The 16,110-nt window shown below is 40.8% G+C and overlaps 1 protein-coding gene across 3 annotated transcripts in view; it reads left to right on the forward strand.

The window, feature by feature from the left end:
• wdr7 (WD repeat domain 7) overlaps window positions 1-16,110 on the forward strand; it is a 212,265-nt gene that overhangs the window by 59,481 nt on the left and 136,674 nt on the right. For 2 of the 3 annotated variants that reach the window (XM_088912072.1, XM_088912073.1), the window contains 2 exons: window positions 4,973-5,091; window positions 8,891-9,014. In XM_088912072.1, coding sequence (XP_088768198.1) covers window positions 4,973-5,091; window positions 8,891-9,014 — 243 coding nt within the window. Of the gene's footprint in view, window positions 1-2,585; window positions 2,676-4,972; window positions 5,092-8,890; window positions 9,015-16,110 lie in introns of all 3 variants that reach the window. The other variant, XM_088912070.1, reaches the window with a different exon arrangement.

The following is a 16,110-nucleotide window of genomic DNA, read 5'->3' on the forward strand; positions in this document are numbered from 1 at the left end:
TACGAAATAAAGTGTGTTCACAATCACCCATAAGAACTATTACACTTCATTTTGGATTCTCTGTAGAAAAATATGCTTGACATGGGATTTAAATGGGAAAGATCTTGTGAAAAGCTATAAAAGCAAACCTTTAAGTGTTCAGGTGGGGCCTATTTGTTTTTGCCAAATCTACATTTTCATTTTGTTCTTTGGAGAACCTTAAGGCGGTGCCCATTCTGGTGGGAAAATGTTTATCCGTCTTGCCAGTTGCTTTTGCTAAAATTTCCTTGGAGTCCAATGCACCTTGCATAAGTCTTTTAAGGATTGCGCTAAATGGAAAGAAAAGAGATTAAATCCTCAATTTCAACGGGTCGGTCCGGAATGACATAAAAATGGTAGAAAATCGGAAGGAAGATTAAAGAGCCAAGTAGTTTGGGATTTCTTCTAAGGGCCCTTGTGTGGAGTACAGGCTGTGTCCAAGTCAGGACCGCAGGACTGCATCTGGCCTATTTTATTCCTGTGCCGTGACCTGTGATCTGTAGGCAGTGGGGCGCTGCGAGCCAGGCACGAGGCGTTTGGCGTGCCATGCACCCGTCACAATGTCTTGTCTGATACCAGCATGCGAGAACCCCATCCCTCTTTCAGGGGGGCTGAGACATCTTAATGATGACCAAGGGGGGGGGGCTATTATTATATTATTAATTTTGTGGCTGTTAATTTGGTTGTGACTGGATGCAGCTCACACTGTAGCTTGGGGATAGCAGTTGAGGTTGGTGTGGTGGGTGAGGAAATAAGCTTTTTGAAACGTTTTAGGATACATTTCAGAGCCAAAAGTTTTTTTTTATTTTTATTGTCACACTGTAGAAAATGATTGTGGTTTAGGATGGTGTGCTGCAGGTTATTGTACACGATATTCGAAAGTCATTTTCAATCAATTTGCCCTTCAAGAGGCAAACCGGGCGGTGTTCAGTCAGGGGTCCTGCGGTCAGGTGTCATGCGATCTGCAACCTCTCAGTGACCTGAGAGCCTCTTTCAGGACGTGCAGCTCGTCCGTGCAATTCCCTCAGAACTGACACCTGCATTTACCATAGTCGGGAGCACCAAACTGTCTTTTCTCTTCATCTTCTAACTTTTCTAGATTTGGCAGATGGAGATGGACAAAAAATGAAGTTTGCCCCTTTCTAGCCTGGAAATGGGAACTGGGAAAGATGGTAAAGCACCAGCCCCATGGCAGGGAATGTGTACCTCACCAATTCCCAGCCCTCGTTTTCTCGTAGAGGCTACAGTATGTTAAAGACGCCTCACTAAAGACTGTAAAGATGATACATCCCAGCTGAAATATGCAAACTATTTCCATCATCTCGTGCACAAGACGGTGCTTTAGAATGACTTTCAAATTTCGTTTTCTTTTAAAACCATCATCTGCTCTTTTGCAACATTCTATCTGTTGATAAAAGCAAATTGATGTTTGTGTAAAACATTGTTCTCCTTTGTTTTGGATGGTCTGATACTCCATTCGTAATGTTTTGCAGATTTCGACAACAGCTACGAAGGCGTGTTGCTATTTCATGTGCAGTAGATTACTGGGGACTGAAGTAGAAATAACATTGAAAAACTATCATTGCTATCACATTCCATATCATTTCCAATTCAGAACTAATTATTCTACTATTATTAATAAAGGTAGTAGTAACTTTTCAGAAGGGCAAAATACTTAAACATTCGAGTATGAGTAGACTAAAATAAACACAAAATGTTCCTTGTACATGCCACTGCCAGAAGAATGATGATATTGAATAAAATACGTGTTTATAAAAGCTTTTTTTTCTTTCTTTGATTAAAAAAATCTGATTTGGCATTTCTCATTGCATTCTAAAACTTATTTGGAAGACGCAGGCATATAATGCTCCAATTTGTCTGCAAGGCTGAGCAAAAGGGTTCCAAATATTGGCTATTTCTTAAACTAGTCTGAGCACAGATTGGGTTGTCAATTGAGTAATTTATGAGATGCATATTCTGAAAAGCTGATTTTCAGATTTATTGACAGGAACAGTTACTCATACACAATTTAAGTTAAATTTAGGGCTTTCATGTATTATGCCTCTCACTGAAATGCATGAAAATTAGTATTGCAAAGCTCCTACTTTTACAAAATTCTGTGTAGATCTTTAAAGTGGTTTTGTCCAAACCTGAATCCAGAATAACTTAAAGCAACCCACCAGGTGCACGTTACCAGTAGGTACTCATCGGGTGGTAAGTTTCCATTTGGGTAGGTGCAAGATTCCTTTTTCAAGCAAGAAATTCAAAGTGGAGGGCTTAGAAAGTTGAATTAACAGGTGTCCGTCCTGCTGACTCCGATTCCATTTCCACTTTTAGCACGGCAAAACATTTACCCCAGTAACACGATATTTCCAAATGGCGATAATGAATAAAGTTAAGATGACAGTTCCGAGTCACTGCAGAGTTGGAACCTTTTTTTCTCAGCTGTGACTGTCCGGTTGTTTTTTTTTTCTTTTTTTGTTCCCTCATCCTTACTAACGCTGTTTCTCCCTCTTCTCTTGAGTCTCCTGGAGTTCATTTTCTCTATCTTTCCTTTCCTCTGCAAGTTCCTGCTGTGGCTGCGTCTGCTGCTGCTGCTGGTTCTGCGGCTATTCACTCTGGCCCTGCTTTACATGCCTGTCCCTCAGTCAATGAAGGTACTTGCCCTGTTGCCTCATCACTACCCCACTACCTCCGCTCTCATTTGCCACGCGTCCACCCTGGAGTCCTTGTTGAGTCTTTGTGTCTTCCACGTCTCTCTCTCTCTCGCAAGTTTGGTGTGTCTTTTTCACGATTCTATTTAAGTACAAGCTGCACATTTGCTTCGTTTCACGCGTGGCGGCGGCGGGCGGGGCTGTCTCAACACTCTGCCTTCAGACAGTTTCTTCAGCCAAAAAACTGCCCAGATCTTGGCTGGGTCTGTAATTGTTTTTTTTTTTCTTTTTCGAATGTCTTGCCATGATTTCAAGACATTAACTTGAGCACTTGTTTCTTTTTTTTTCCCCTCTCTATTGCACATGGTTGGGTTTCCTTATAGGGTGTTTAAAGGTATTTCAACTGATTTGTTTTCTCTGCCTACAAAGGCGGCCTGTTCCTTGTAGTTATGAAATGGAGAAACACTGTTTTTATAATCTGAACCTCTCAAGAAAGCCCTGTGGCCTAAACTAAGGGGCTGGAGAAGTCTCAGACCGAAGCATGCCAAATTTCTTGTTAAAATCTTCAAATCAGGTGTGGAAAGTGTTTTTCTTCTGTTGCTTCTGTGTTCATTTTTCCAGTCGCCCTGGATATCCAGTCGGTAAATGGTTACTGCTTCATGCAGTGCACAACTGTATTTGTTTTGATTTATTCGAAAGATGTAGTAAAGCCCACTCGAGTGAATCACGTGGATCACAGAATTTCATGTCTGCTTTAAAATACAGGGCTTCGTGAATTAACTATTGGAGATGTGGGCTGATAGAGTTTAGAGGTTTATTTTAAGGATGATCTGCTAGTTTAGTTGATTTTTTTGCATAAATTTAAGCTAAAATGAAGTTGCTGATGTGAAAAAAAAAGATTACAGTATTCCACGTTTCTTAGCACATTTGTTTTGTTCATAATATGACCATTTAAAGATTTTTTCAGTGCCCAACCCTATAACAGTTGTTTCACAATTTGTTTTGACAAATAGCAGTAGCATTAACATTAATGGCAGTAACATTTTGCATCTCTGGAGTAAAGCATAAATATTAGAATATTTTTCCAAATTCATGCTTCAAGAATTGAAATTGATTTCTATGCTAAATATGACTATTTTATTGAGCACATTAATATTCATCTTTTTGGAATACACATTTAAAAACATTAATATATTCATGTGGATGAACTATTATAATTAATGATAAACATTGTGCAAGTGTTTGTTACTCATTTTTGCAAACTGGAATCCTGGGATATTGATTTACTTGCAGAAACAGTGCAGTTAAATATTGAAGTAGCAGAAATAATCTCAGTATTGTAGAAATTCTACTGTATAATTTATAATGTTATTAATGCTAATATTTTATTTGCTCAATTAAATGCATAGCAGTAGTAGTTAGTGTAGTAGCTGTAGCACAGTAGTAGAGGTACAGACACAAGTTACAGATTTCATTAATTTATTTCCTTATTTTCATTCAATTCATTTCTCTCAAATTTCTTTGGAGAGGTAAGTGTCCTAAATAACTCTAGATGAAAAACGTCTTTCAGTGTATAATTATAGCTAGGTGATAGAAAGGGATTTCAGTAGAGGTAATTTGTAACGGAATTCCTTAAATTGCATGAAAAAAAGTTGCAGCAATGTTTTTCTGTATTTAAAATGTTTTTAAATGTTTCAATTATTTGCATGTTTATATGAGCTAAAATGTGCATTTCCCATGACATCAATAGTTTCATGCATGACTTGATATTCATTTGTATCAGAGATAATTCTTTATGTTTTAGGTCACAGATTGAACATTTTAGTTTTTAACAAAAAAAAAAGCTCCTTTAAAATTTTACTTTCTTCCCTTGCCCCTTGGAAACTGGACGATTCTGCCATTAAACTCAGTGGCTATGTCTCACCGGCTTGTTGAAAGAAGGAAGCTGGAGAGCAGATGACTTTTGAGTTTGTTTCAGTCTGATCAAAAACTAATTAAAAGCTTTAAACAGCAGTGAGAGAAGCTAACAGTCTGACCCAAATGAGTAAGGTAAATGTCAAAATTCTCTGTTAAATTCCCCTAAATTATAGAATATGAATGATTGATATAAGAACAGGGCTCTTCCTGCAGTTTTCAGCTAAAACAATATTTTGTTTGTGTAATTCTTCTGTTTCTCCTGTTGTCATTGTGCTACTTTGCCGTTGGGGTTAAGCTGTGTGGTCTTGTGTTTGTGTGGATGAGGACAGAGCTCCAAGGAACAGCTGGCTTATTCCTGTTGCCTGTTTTCTGAACCCTGACAGGATGGAGTCAGCTTGCTGCCATGCACTGTGTCATGCTACCTGATTTGCTGGGGTTGGACAAGTTCAGACCTCCTCTCTTGGAAATGCTGGCTCGTAGGTGGCAGGATCGATGTCTGGAGGTAAGTTCTTCAAGGAAGACTTAAAAGGGAAAGGCCTGTAGCTTTGGTGCTTCAGGAAGATCATAGTGTCCCTACACTTAATGCTGTTAGTTCAACAAAGAGGGTTGAACTCAGACACTTTTTAAATATTTCATGGTGCTTAAATCCTTTTTAACAGCTATCAAAAATGGCGATTTAACAGCTATTACTTCTTCCTGTTTCACAGAAAGCAGTGTAGTGACTGTATAATTTCTTTAGCCTTTATACCTTTAGCTTTATACCTATCAAACCAAAAGTTCTTTTAAAATAAGGGAAGCAGTTTCACCTACAGTATGTGGAAACATACTTTGTACTTGGGACACAGAAATTGTTGCTTTCCCTCCCCGTGACTTCCAGAAGGATAATGAACACAGAGCAATTAACTGTCGTACTGGAGGCAATGAAAGCTGTTTTCCAGCGGAGGGTAACCTTCTTTGTGTGTTGAAGTCTCCCAGGATGGACTGCCCCTTGACGTGTCCTGGGTCTGTCGATTGACAGCCTGCTTACTTATTCTGTTTCAAAAACGCAGGGTGCTTGGCCACTGGCTCAGTACTTTCCAATTTGATAAATGACTAGATGGCCTTGACATGTACCTCTGCTGCTGTGGCAGAAATTCTGTTGAATGTGCAGCTTTGAACGGAAAGATGTGAAGGCAGCAGCTGAGGTTCCAATGTCTTAATTGGACAGAGCTCTTTGTTAACAGGAACAGGCTCTGGGCTGGCTTGCTGTGGTATGAGCACTGGCTTCAAAAGTCTGTGGCGTTTATTCATTTTCCTTCGGATTTTTTCCCACTTTGGCTTTTTGGTCCTGCGAGAACCTTTTTTGTGTTAATTTTTTTATTAGTGATCAAATCGCCGCATGTGATCAGTTTGCCTTTGAAGCTGAAATGTTACCCCACGGATCAACCTTACAATGTCGTTCATGTTGAGTATGCAGGAAGTCTCACTCCTATCCAAAGCCTTTTTTGCAAGGAGGTGGCCCTATGATTAGAGACATTATGGGTTTGTAGGGATCGTGTCACACAATAAACAGAACTTCTCAGAATATTGATCGCATTAGCCGTTTTGATGATCAGAATTTTGTTGTACTCTAATTAGACTAAAAGGGTGATGGGAGTAAACCAATTTCTAAAAAATAAACATAAAAAGAGTGAGCATAAATCTTTCCATATAGGTCAGATTCCAGTTAGCACAGACTGTTTTCCCTTTTAGTACTAATGTGTTTAAGACTTAAACTTATTTATTCATTATATATATTATGTATTTTGTTCAGACAGATAAAAGGCAAGTTTCTACAAAAACTTGCTTCAGATGAGTAAATATACAAAAATACTCATTTTATTCTCATTTAGCTGTTCAGACCTTTCTGACAAAGTAATAATCTAGGCTGTTCCAAAGGTTACAGTGACTTTGGCTGAAGAACTAAATTGTTGCATGGCTCAGGAAAGAGGGACGTTCAGACTGCATTTTCTGGTGAACCTTTTGGTTCCTGTTGGAACAAATGACAGGTTTTGTGATGTCAAAATGTAGTCAAGGGTCAGGCCAAAGGAAAATTGTTGAATCAAGAAACCTCATTGTGTTCTTTCCTCTTGAGTTTTATGATACGGTGCTGTTGCCTGGGTCATGAGTATTTAGGCTGTTGTTAAGCCAGTGTTGAAGTGCCTCGCATTATCTAGCCTATAAAAAGTCTCCTTTTACTTTGAAAGGCTTTGATTGAATAACGGAGACACGAGGTCTTAATGATAGAATTGTTTCTCGGAGCGATAAGTTTAAACCAGTTTTTATTAACCTTTATTCTGAGTCAACAAAGGTGTATTTACTGTATATGTAAATCTGTAACTTAACTAAACAGGATACTTAAAATGTTTCCAGACAGTGGAGGGCCTATTCTGTTGAAGGGAGCGAAAACACAAAGACATTAGCACCACAGGGTAACGAGTCATTCTGGAAATGTGTTTATTAGCATAGCTGAAATGTCTATTACTGTTGCATAGGCTGGAGAGATGGCTGTCTAATCGGGGCAGGCAGGCAACAATCCCTTTAAGGGACAGTATGCACATGCAACATGATTGGTTAAATTTGGGATCATATGGAGAAGCAACTGCAGACTGCAAGAGCATGCAGTGAGAAACAGTATGGGGCACGCACTGAGAGATCATGTGAACTGCACCTACCTATGCAGGTGATTGCTATGTTCACAGATGAGGGAGAGGCATGGGTGTACATCACAGCAAAATGTCTACCATGAATACATGAGAGCATGCAATCAGATAGCCACATTGATAACAGCTTTTTTGAGCACTGGGGCAACAGCTATGGAGTGCAGGAAGCAATTACTGGGCTCCAGTTCATAAATATGTACCACACATGCATTTTGATTCAGTAAACTAATTTAGCCTAACTACATTTGTAATGGATTATTGAAAATGATTTTACATACCACTACCTGACCTACCCTTCCTCCCAATGGATAACAATACAGTAATGTCAGGCATGGTTATAAGTGGTTGTTTTTAATGTGGTAAACTGCAAGTATTCAACAGTTTGGCAGGACACATTGAAACAAGCTTGAGGTACGAGTTATATTAATTCATGGCATTGAATTTGCTTTATACAGTAGGAGCAAGGCTTATTAGATGGTACTTTCTGATGGGCAGCATGTTCTGACTCGGTAACACAAACCAGAACCTCATAAATAGGACCCATCTTGATATCTTCAGTAATGAAGAGCCCAACACCTCAGTACACACCTCAGGTTGTTTTATCTGCAACCCTGAGGGGTGAACCCATCTTGTTGGGACCCTACATGCAGGGTCAAGGGTCAATAAACTAGAATGGCCATCCAATAAGGAACCTGCTGGGTGGCAAAGAACACTACACCTGATGACATCACAATTTTTCCAGAAGCCAGTTACCCTACCAGTCTGTCTTTGGACTGTGAGAGGAAACCCAGGGAGATCTTGCAAACTCCACACAGAAAACTCCCCAGGTCTGAAATGTTTGTAACGTCACACTTTTCCCTTCTAATGAGAGTGGATGAGTATTCTGCTGCTTCAAGGGTGTCTCAACACCTCTCATGCTTGAAGATCCTACTTATGCAAATGTTTTTATGGGGTTTGTGACACAGTGGATGCGGTGATAATGTCAGAGGGAAGTGTGCTTCAGTGTCTTTTGTGCACATCCTTGGGAGCACTTTTGTCTTTCTGCATCCACAATGAACAATATTGTTTACGTACAGTATGGATTACACCCAAGCACAGGTTTGCTATGTGTGGCTAATATGATAAGAGACTGGATGCTTAAAAGTTACATGCTTCGCAGAGAGAAGAGACACTGTCATATTTATTCTTGTGCACTTCAGTGTTTTCAGAGCAATCATTAACATTTCATCTTTCACCTTGTCCTAACACCTCATTGTGTGCTTTAAAAACTGCATTAAAAATATTGGCATCGTTTGAAAAATCTAAGGCCCTTGTTTTGTGTGTGTAATGTAAACCAGTGTAGATATAAAATGCATGATAAGACACTGCTGGGTGGATTAAAACCTGGGTTGTTAATGGCCCCCCCAGGAATTGAATTGTGAAACCCTGGTGCATATAATTAAAATCTCATATTCATTTTATCTGAGCAGCCTTTACAGTCAGATTTAAAAAAAAACAACCGAGGCATCTTGTTGCATTGCACAGGGCAGGATGCTGTGGTTGCTGTGTTCCAGTACCGCTGCTGACCTGCACTGTGTGGCCTTGCAGGCACTGTGCTCACATTCCCATGTTGTACTGCAGGTGAGGGAGGCAGCGCAGGCCCTGCTGCTGGCCGAACTGCGTAGGATCGGACAGGCAGGCCGGAAGGAGACCATAGACCTGTGGGCGCCGTACCTCCCTCAGTACGTCGACAGCGTCATGTCGCGTAAGTATTGAGCGCACAGTAAAGGAGTGCTGGTCTACGGGCACGTGCAGAAGTGAAGGGGAAATGTGCAGTTGTATTAGAGCCTAGGCTGAGTGCGATTGTGGGGCGGGAGTACACTTCCTGGTTGGGTGCGGTTGTGGGGGTACCTGTAGGAGTGGTGTGAAGGGAATAAGCAGCCATATCACTCTGCAACTCACAACTGGCAGCTCACTGACGCTCAGCAGGTGTGAGCCTGGTCAGTACCTGGATGGGAGACCTCCTGGGAAAAACTAAGGTTGCTGCTGGAAGAGGTGTTAGTGGGGCCAGCAGGGGGCACTCACCCTGCGGTCCATCTAGGTCCTAATGCCCCAGTATAGTAACGGGGACACTATACTGTTAAACAGGCGCTGTCCTTCGGATGAGATGTAAAACCGAGGTCCTGACTGTCTGTGGTCATTAAAAATCCCAGGAAGTTTTTCAAAAAGAGTAGGGGTGTAACCCTGGCATCCTGGCCAAATTTCCCATTGGCCCTTACCAGTCATGGCCTCCTAATAATCCCCCTCTATGAATTGGCTTCATTACTCTGCTCTCCTCCCCACTGATTGCTGATGTGTGGGGAGCGTTCTGTCGCACTATGGCTGCCGTCACATCATCCAGGTGGGGCTGCACATTGGTGTTGGTGGAGGGGATCCCCATTACCTGTAAAGCCTTTCAGTGGAATGTCCAGAAAAGCGCTACACTTGTAAGAAATTATAATTCTTCTTATTAATAAATATGGTGGAGGCTTGTTATGTAATGTTATATATATCTGTAATGTTTACTTGTGCTATTTTGTATGTTTTGGATGTTTCCGTGTTTGTAAAACATACTGTTTTGATGCAAGACAGATTTTTGAGAAATCGGGCACTAACATCGTATCGTACGTGGGAAGGAAGGAGAAGAGTAACCACTGACAGGCTGGAGTGTAGTACAGTTATGTGGAAGAAGTCTTGCACATAGTACTCCTGCTGAATCCCAGGCAGTGGATTATCATGATCTTGTCCACTGATGGTTCAGTCTGGAATGTTTTTGGTGGCTACTGCTTCAACTTCTTTTTCATCATTATCTGTAACTAACGAGGCATGAAAGTCACTGATGATGTCTAGGAGCTGCCTTGTTTTTCTTTTGGTATGAGTTGGACAGAACTGAGACAGATACTTTGCCACAAATTCTAAGAAGTTACAAGCAGCAGTTAATGAAAAAACATGCAAACTGGTATATATAAGTGCCATTAATGTCTGTTAACACTTTTTGCAGGTGTAATTTTCTGTGCAGGACAGATAAATGCTGTGAAATGCAGTAGTTGACAAGCATTGTTGAGGTCGTGTTTTGCTTTAACTGTGAGGAAGTAGCACACACATCCTTATAATTGACTTCCTTTATATCTTGAACATTTGCTAGTTGCTCTTCTATAAGGATTTTTTTCATAGTTTCTTCATGATGATTAAACTGGTTTAATTTTTATAGCACAAGTTATTTTACTTTAAGCCCTTTTAGTTTAATAACCGATTTAAGCGCTGCTGCTTCAAAGTACCCAGTTGATGAAGATCTGCCAAATGATCAGTATTCTTTTTTTTCCAGTACTGGTACCAGGTAATTGGTAAAACGATATTAAAATAAACAGGGCAATGCAGAGATGGAAAATAGCGAACGATCAGTCTAGATGAATGGATTTATGGGTTGGTATTGACTGGCCAATCTTGCAGATCATTTGAGAAAGAGAGATTGCAAGAGTATGCGCATTGTTAGGATTTTAATATTTGAAAATGTAGAATTTATTTTAGATGTCGAATTGTTTGATAAGCAGTTTATCTAGATTGATGCTTCCAACTCACATTTTGTGTGCTTTCTGTTAGAGGGAAAAATCTAGCATTTACAGATGTTTTCACTGAGGGTCCCATTGTTCATCTCTCAACATTGACAACTTCTAGCAGCCAGCTCTGGGGAATTTCATGTCCCCTTCTCAGTGGCGGGACCACTCAAAGCATTAACCACTTAGCCAAGGCATATTCCTTTCTGTCACTGGCTATCAGGTTTTATTTACTGGCTAAACAAATTAGCAGCAGTAATAAGCTGTGATATAACCAGAAATGCTGTCTGCATAATAATATTGCAGTTCAGTTAATGACCCAAGGGCAAATTTAGTAGCGTCAAGTATGGCGTTCTTGGAGCTCTAAGCAAAAACGTTACCAATTAAACATATGAGTATTTTTTATCCATATGGCAGTACAACGCATGGGTGTGATTATGCATTGGTTAATCATGCCTCAGCTAATTGTTCCCTGCAATGAGTTAATTTGCTCCAGGGATATTAACGAAGCATTTGTGAGAACTGGGGGGTGGTAAAGAAGCCTCATTATTTCACGGTCCTTTTCTGCTATTGTCTTGTGCTTTAAATTGCATGCGATTTGAATTGGTCAGAGCGCTGTGTAATTCGATATTCATTTCTCCTCTAATGGCTTGAGTATTAGGAATGCGGCTGTTATTTATTGGTTCTCTGGAGGGATGTTATAATCAGGCGTGGGGCAGGAATATTTTCTGACCCTGGGCTTCAAGTCCAGTAACCTGCTTTATTGATGTTATTACAGAAAATGAGAGAAATTATGATATCAAGACTACCGTTTGGTGCAAACAGATCAAATACTTTTGCTGGGTAACTTGATTTGTTGTGATTGGGTTAGTGTGGATTGCAGAGCCAAGCAAAGGGAAACAGGTCCATCTGAAAAAAAAAAAATCTACACTGCAATTGGATATACTTGGAAAGAGTCATTTTGATCACAGTGGATCAGCAGCTGTCTCTGTGCTTACCGAATTAAAACACCAGGCTGTCACTCGTCATGTCATCAGGGAAGGCTTCACTGATGTCATCAGTTAATTTTAATGGAATACGTTAAGTTACGCTTTGTTTTGTTTTTTTCCTGCCATCTTAATGGTTTGATTTCGCTTCTGTGCTGCATGTTACACACAAACTAGGCGAACTAATGATCAGTGCCCGTGGGTCTTATCGACTCCAGTGTAACCAACCGGTAAGTGGTGCTGCAGCATATAGGATTCAGGTGGACTTCACCAACTTGGCTAGCCTCAGTCAGCGAACGCTGGACCCCTGTGGCGTGATGAGAGCCTAGCCAATTCTACCCGCGCATCACAGCAGGATACCAGGGTTATTTGGAGTTGTCCGTCAGTCCTCGTCCCAGTTCTGTCATTGTTCAGTCAGTGCTTGAAGCCAGCAGCTCCTTGGCCATACTGGTTGCCGTTCATCCCCCCTCCGGGCGGTGTCCCCCGCTTGCATGACAAAACCCTCAGCTGAATAACTTGAAATCCGCCCGTTGCGTAGTAAGATCACAGCTTTGTGTTTTTTCTCCGTGGCCGATAACCGGTCGTAACCATGAGTTTGATTCAGCGCTGCATAAGACCTGGGTTTTTTTGTTTCCCTTTCCCATTTGCTTTATTGGGACCTCTTGCAACATGAGCCCCTCCGCCTTGTTTTCTAACCATCCTGCCTCACAGCCCGGCAGCTCCCTGGATGCCAGGCTGGGCCAGGAGGAGGCCGGCTTCCTGTCACAGCCCGCTTGCCGGCTGCAGCCCGCTCTTAATCAGCAGCCATTCGTGCAGATCACCGCTTGGGAGCCGGCTTAATTTCCTGTGTGGCAGAGGGAGAATCCAGACCCTGACCTTGCATAGCAGAGAGGCCAACGAGATCGCCGCTCTGTGTCTGAGCTTGAGCGGCTGTGCCAGGGGGAAGCGGTCTTCTCCGTGGTCTGGTGTGGGCTTCGGGGGGCTTTGCGATCGGCAGGCTGGGTTCAGCAGAGTGAACGTGCCGGTTGGCGTTGCTGCAGTAAAACTGGCGCCCTTTCAATGCGAGCTTGAACCATCCTAGGTTTTGCAATCCGTTTTAAAAGCGCCAAATGGGCAGTGCACCAAAGAAAATTGTTAGAACAGTAAAAGCACAAATACACAAATACAGTAGCAGAACAAACTGGTATTTTGTTAAAAAATGCTTGGTTTACTTGTTTTATGAAAAGCTTTTTTCAGCCTTTAGGTATTTACACATGTACAAATCTGGGAAGAACAAGCTTGGGCAAAACAATAAATAGCAGTTTCATTTTTCCTCAAACATATGTACAAATAATTAGATGGAGGGGGACTCTTGAAATAATGTTTAGCTCTCTGAAGTGTAACTAAATAAACCAAGGATCAAAACATGTACACCTTAGTGTTTATATCAATTCGTCTAGGCCCAAAAGAGTTTAGACTATTCATTTTATAATTAATGATATTTTCCTGCCAGTTTGAATTTCCTTATTTTGTGGAAGATGATTGATGCAACTTACAGAGATATGGCTTTAATGTTATTTTCACGCAGTTCTGTTTCATCTCTTTTGCTTGAGTCCCCTTGCATTCTAACTCACTTTCCTTTCTTGCAACCTTTGACTCATTGGTAGTAGCCATTAATGTGATTGTTGTTTTCCTAGCAGCTGGAAAACACATGTCATGAAAAACATGGCCAGACCCAGATAGGGTGTTTGCTATATTTGTGGTTGCACTCATGCATATCCGTGGCATGTTCACACAGCATGTAAAGAGGCATAAAATGATTGAAAGCGAGCAATTGCGAAAGGTTATCGACTTTACATACCTTCGAAATATTTCTAATCCAGACTGCACGGTCTCGGATAAAATGGGAGTGAGGATTTTCCAGGACAAATTCAGTATTCTGAACACTGAGTAACATCTGGAAGCTGAACAGCTCTCTGAAAACAGGTAGTGTGTGCAGCCAATCATCTTCACCACAGCAATTCACAGTGCTGCAAAAATGTTTGTCAACTTTCTAGTGGGTCCATATTCTCATGTTTTTAAATCCTAAAATGTAATTAGATCTTCATGAAAGTCTTAATAAATAATTAATATATGCTATATTTTTGTATTATATGTTTAATCACATGTTTTAATGATTTTGTTATCAAATTGACCCAACAGTAAATATATCCGAATAGTGAATAAACATGCAAACTCTTCGATTCAGTAAATGCTTACAACTTCTTGAGCACCAGTGACTTCAACTGGATGTCTCCTGTAACTGTTTATCATGTCTTGTATCGGGTGTGAGGAATTCTGGCCTCTTCTTCCTCGCAGAACTGATTCAGATCAGTGACATTTGAGGGTTTTCTTGTATGAGCCAGTCCTTTCAGGCTCGGCCGTAACATGTCAGTGGGGTTTAGATTTGGACTTTGACTTGCCCAATCCAAATTTTAAAATTTCCTCTTCCTCAGCCATTCTGGTCAGATTCTGTCAATCTGCTTTGGGTTTTTTTCTTGCTTCATAGCGCACTTATGGCTCAACGTCCGCTGATGAATGGATGGCCTGACATTCTCCCACAGAATTTGCCGATGCCAATCCAAATTCAGGGTTGCATCAATGATGGCGACCCATCCAGGTCCTGAAACCGCGAAGCAGCCCCAAACCGCGATACTCCCTCCACCATGCTTGATGGTAGGGGTGAAGTTTTTCTGATGGATGGCAGTGTTTGGTTTGGTCGGTAGTCCAGGCCATCTTTGGAGATCTTGAGACGGGCAATATTATTTTAATTAGAGAGTAGTGGTTTCTATCCTCCTATGAAAACCATTCCCCTTCAGTCTTTTCCTAATGGTGGAGGCTTGAACACTAACGGAGAAAGAGGCCTGCAGATCCTTAGATGATAATCTGGGGTTCTTTGTGTCTTCCTGGAGCATGTTGCTGGTTGCTTTTAGGGAGATTTTGGCAGGATGATCAGTCTTGGGTGGAGACATAGTTATATAATTGGGTAACAAATTTACTTACAGGATCTACTGTGCAAGGGGCACCAGTCCATCACATCGCAGACACAGACACAGACAGAAACACTCACATCACAGCCAGTTTTCTCAGAAGCCAGTTAACTTACCAGTATGTATTGGGACTGTGGGAAGAAACCGGAGCACCCTACAAGCTCCACGCAGATAACATCCCAGGTCCGAAATTTACCTAGGACCCCAGCACTACTAGGCAGCAACACTAATGCAGCCCATTATGTGTTCACCTAATTCTAAATCCCCCGAATTATTTACTAAGTAACCTGTATTTCACATACAGTAAATTGATTCTTCATTATTTATTTTTTTTCGACTTCATACCCCATTGTGTCTCAGACAACATCAAATTGTTAAATATATGTCCTTTTGGTTATTTGAGAATAGACCAATGCTGATTAAACAAGGATGTCATGATAAAAATTATAATTCCCATAATAATATTGGGTGTTCAAAAATGTTGTCAATTATTCCTGGGATCAGAACTGCCTACAAGGCATATAGTTCTTACGATATCAATGGGACAGACTAGGTAAAGAGTCTTCAGTGAATCTCAATGTTGTATTAACTTTGGGGCTAAAAGGAAGACAAGTGTACAATATAGGCCAGTATCCCGGAAATATATCCCTGAAATTTCAAACTGTCAGTAAGAAGTATCAGTGACAGAGCCCTGTCCACTCAATCTCCTGCTGGACTGCAGTTCCCGGTGTCAAATCCAATCCAGTTTAGCTTTTTTTTATCTTTATATGGTTTAGATGGCAGTTTTTACATAATATTAAAATAAAGACGAGCGTTGGGCATGTGACTAATTATAATAAGAATAAATACAGTGCTGTAAATCCTATTTACATTTAACAAATCAAATTGAGAGTAAGAAAAGTGTTTCCATGTGAAAGGATTTCTTGTGCTCTTTCTATTTTGCAGTGCATGCAGACTGTTTCTTTGAAGCCCTGTAGATTTATAAAGTACTGCATTTGTGTGTCATAATCCAGTCCTTCTGAGGTTCTCAGATTCTGTCAATCTGCTCAAACGCAAAGCAGTGATTAAAATCTCATCCTTTCACCTTTGGGGGCAGAGCTTTATTGCAAACTTCGCTTTCAAGAGTACTTCTCACAGGGGAAAATAACTTATTTATTTACGTGGAAATCCGAGCAGGTGGCTGAGTGATTTGGTCTTCATTTTTAACATGAAGATGGGTTTCTGCAGAGATGACTGGCAGGAGTCGTATTGACATTACATTTATTATTGGGCTT

Source organism: Atractosteus spatula, chromosome 3 (genome assembly GCF_055471065.1).
Source record: "Atractosteus spatula isolate fAtrSpa1 chromosome 3, fAtrSpa1.hap1, whole genome shotgun sequence".
In the NCBI taxonomy this organism is placed as follows: domain Eukaryota; kingdom Metazoa; phylum Chordata; class Actinopteri; order Semionotiformes; family Lepisosteidae; genus Atractosteus; species Atractosteus spatula.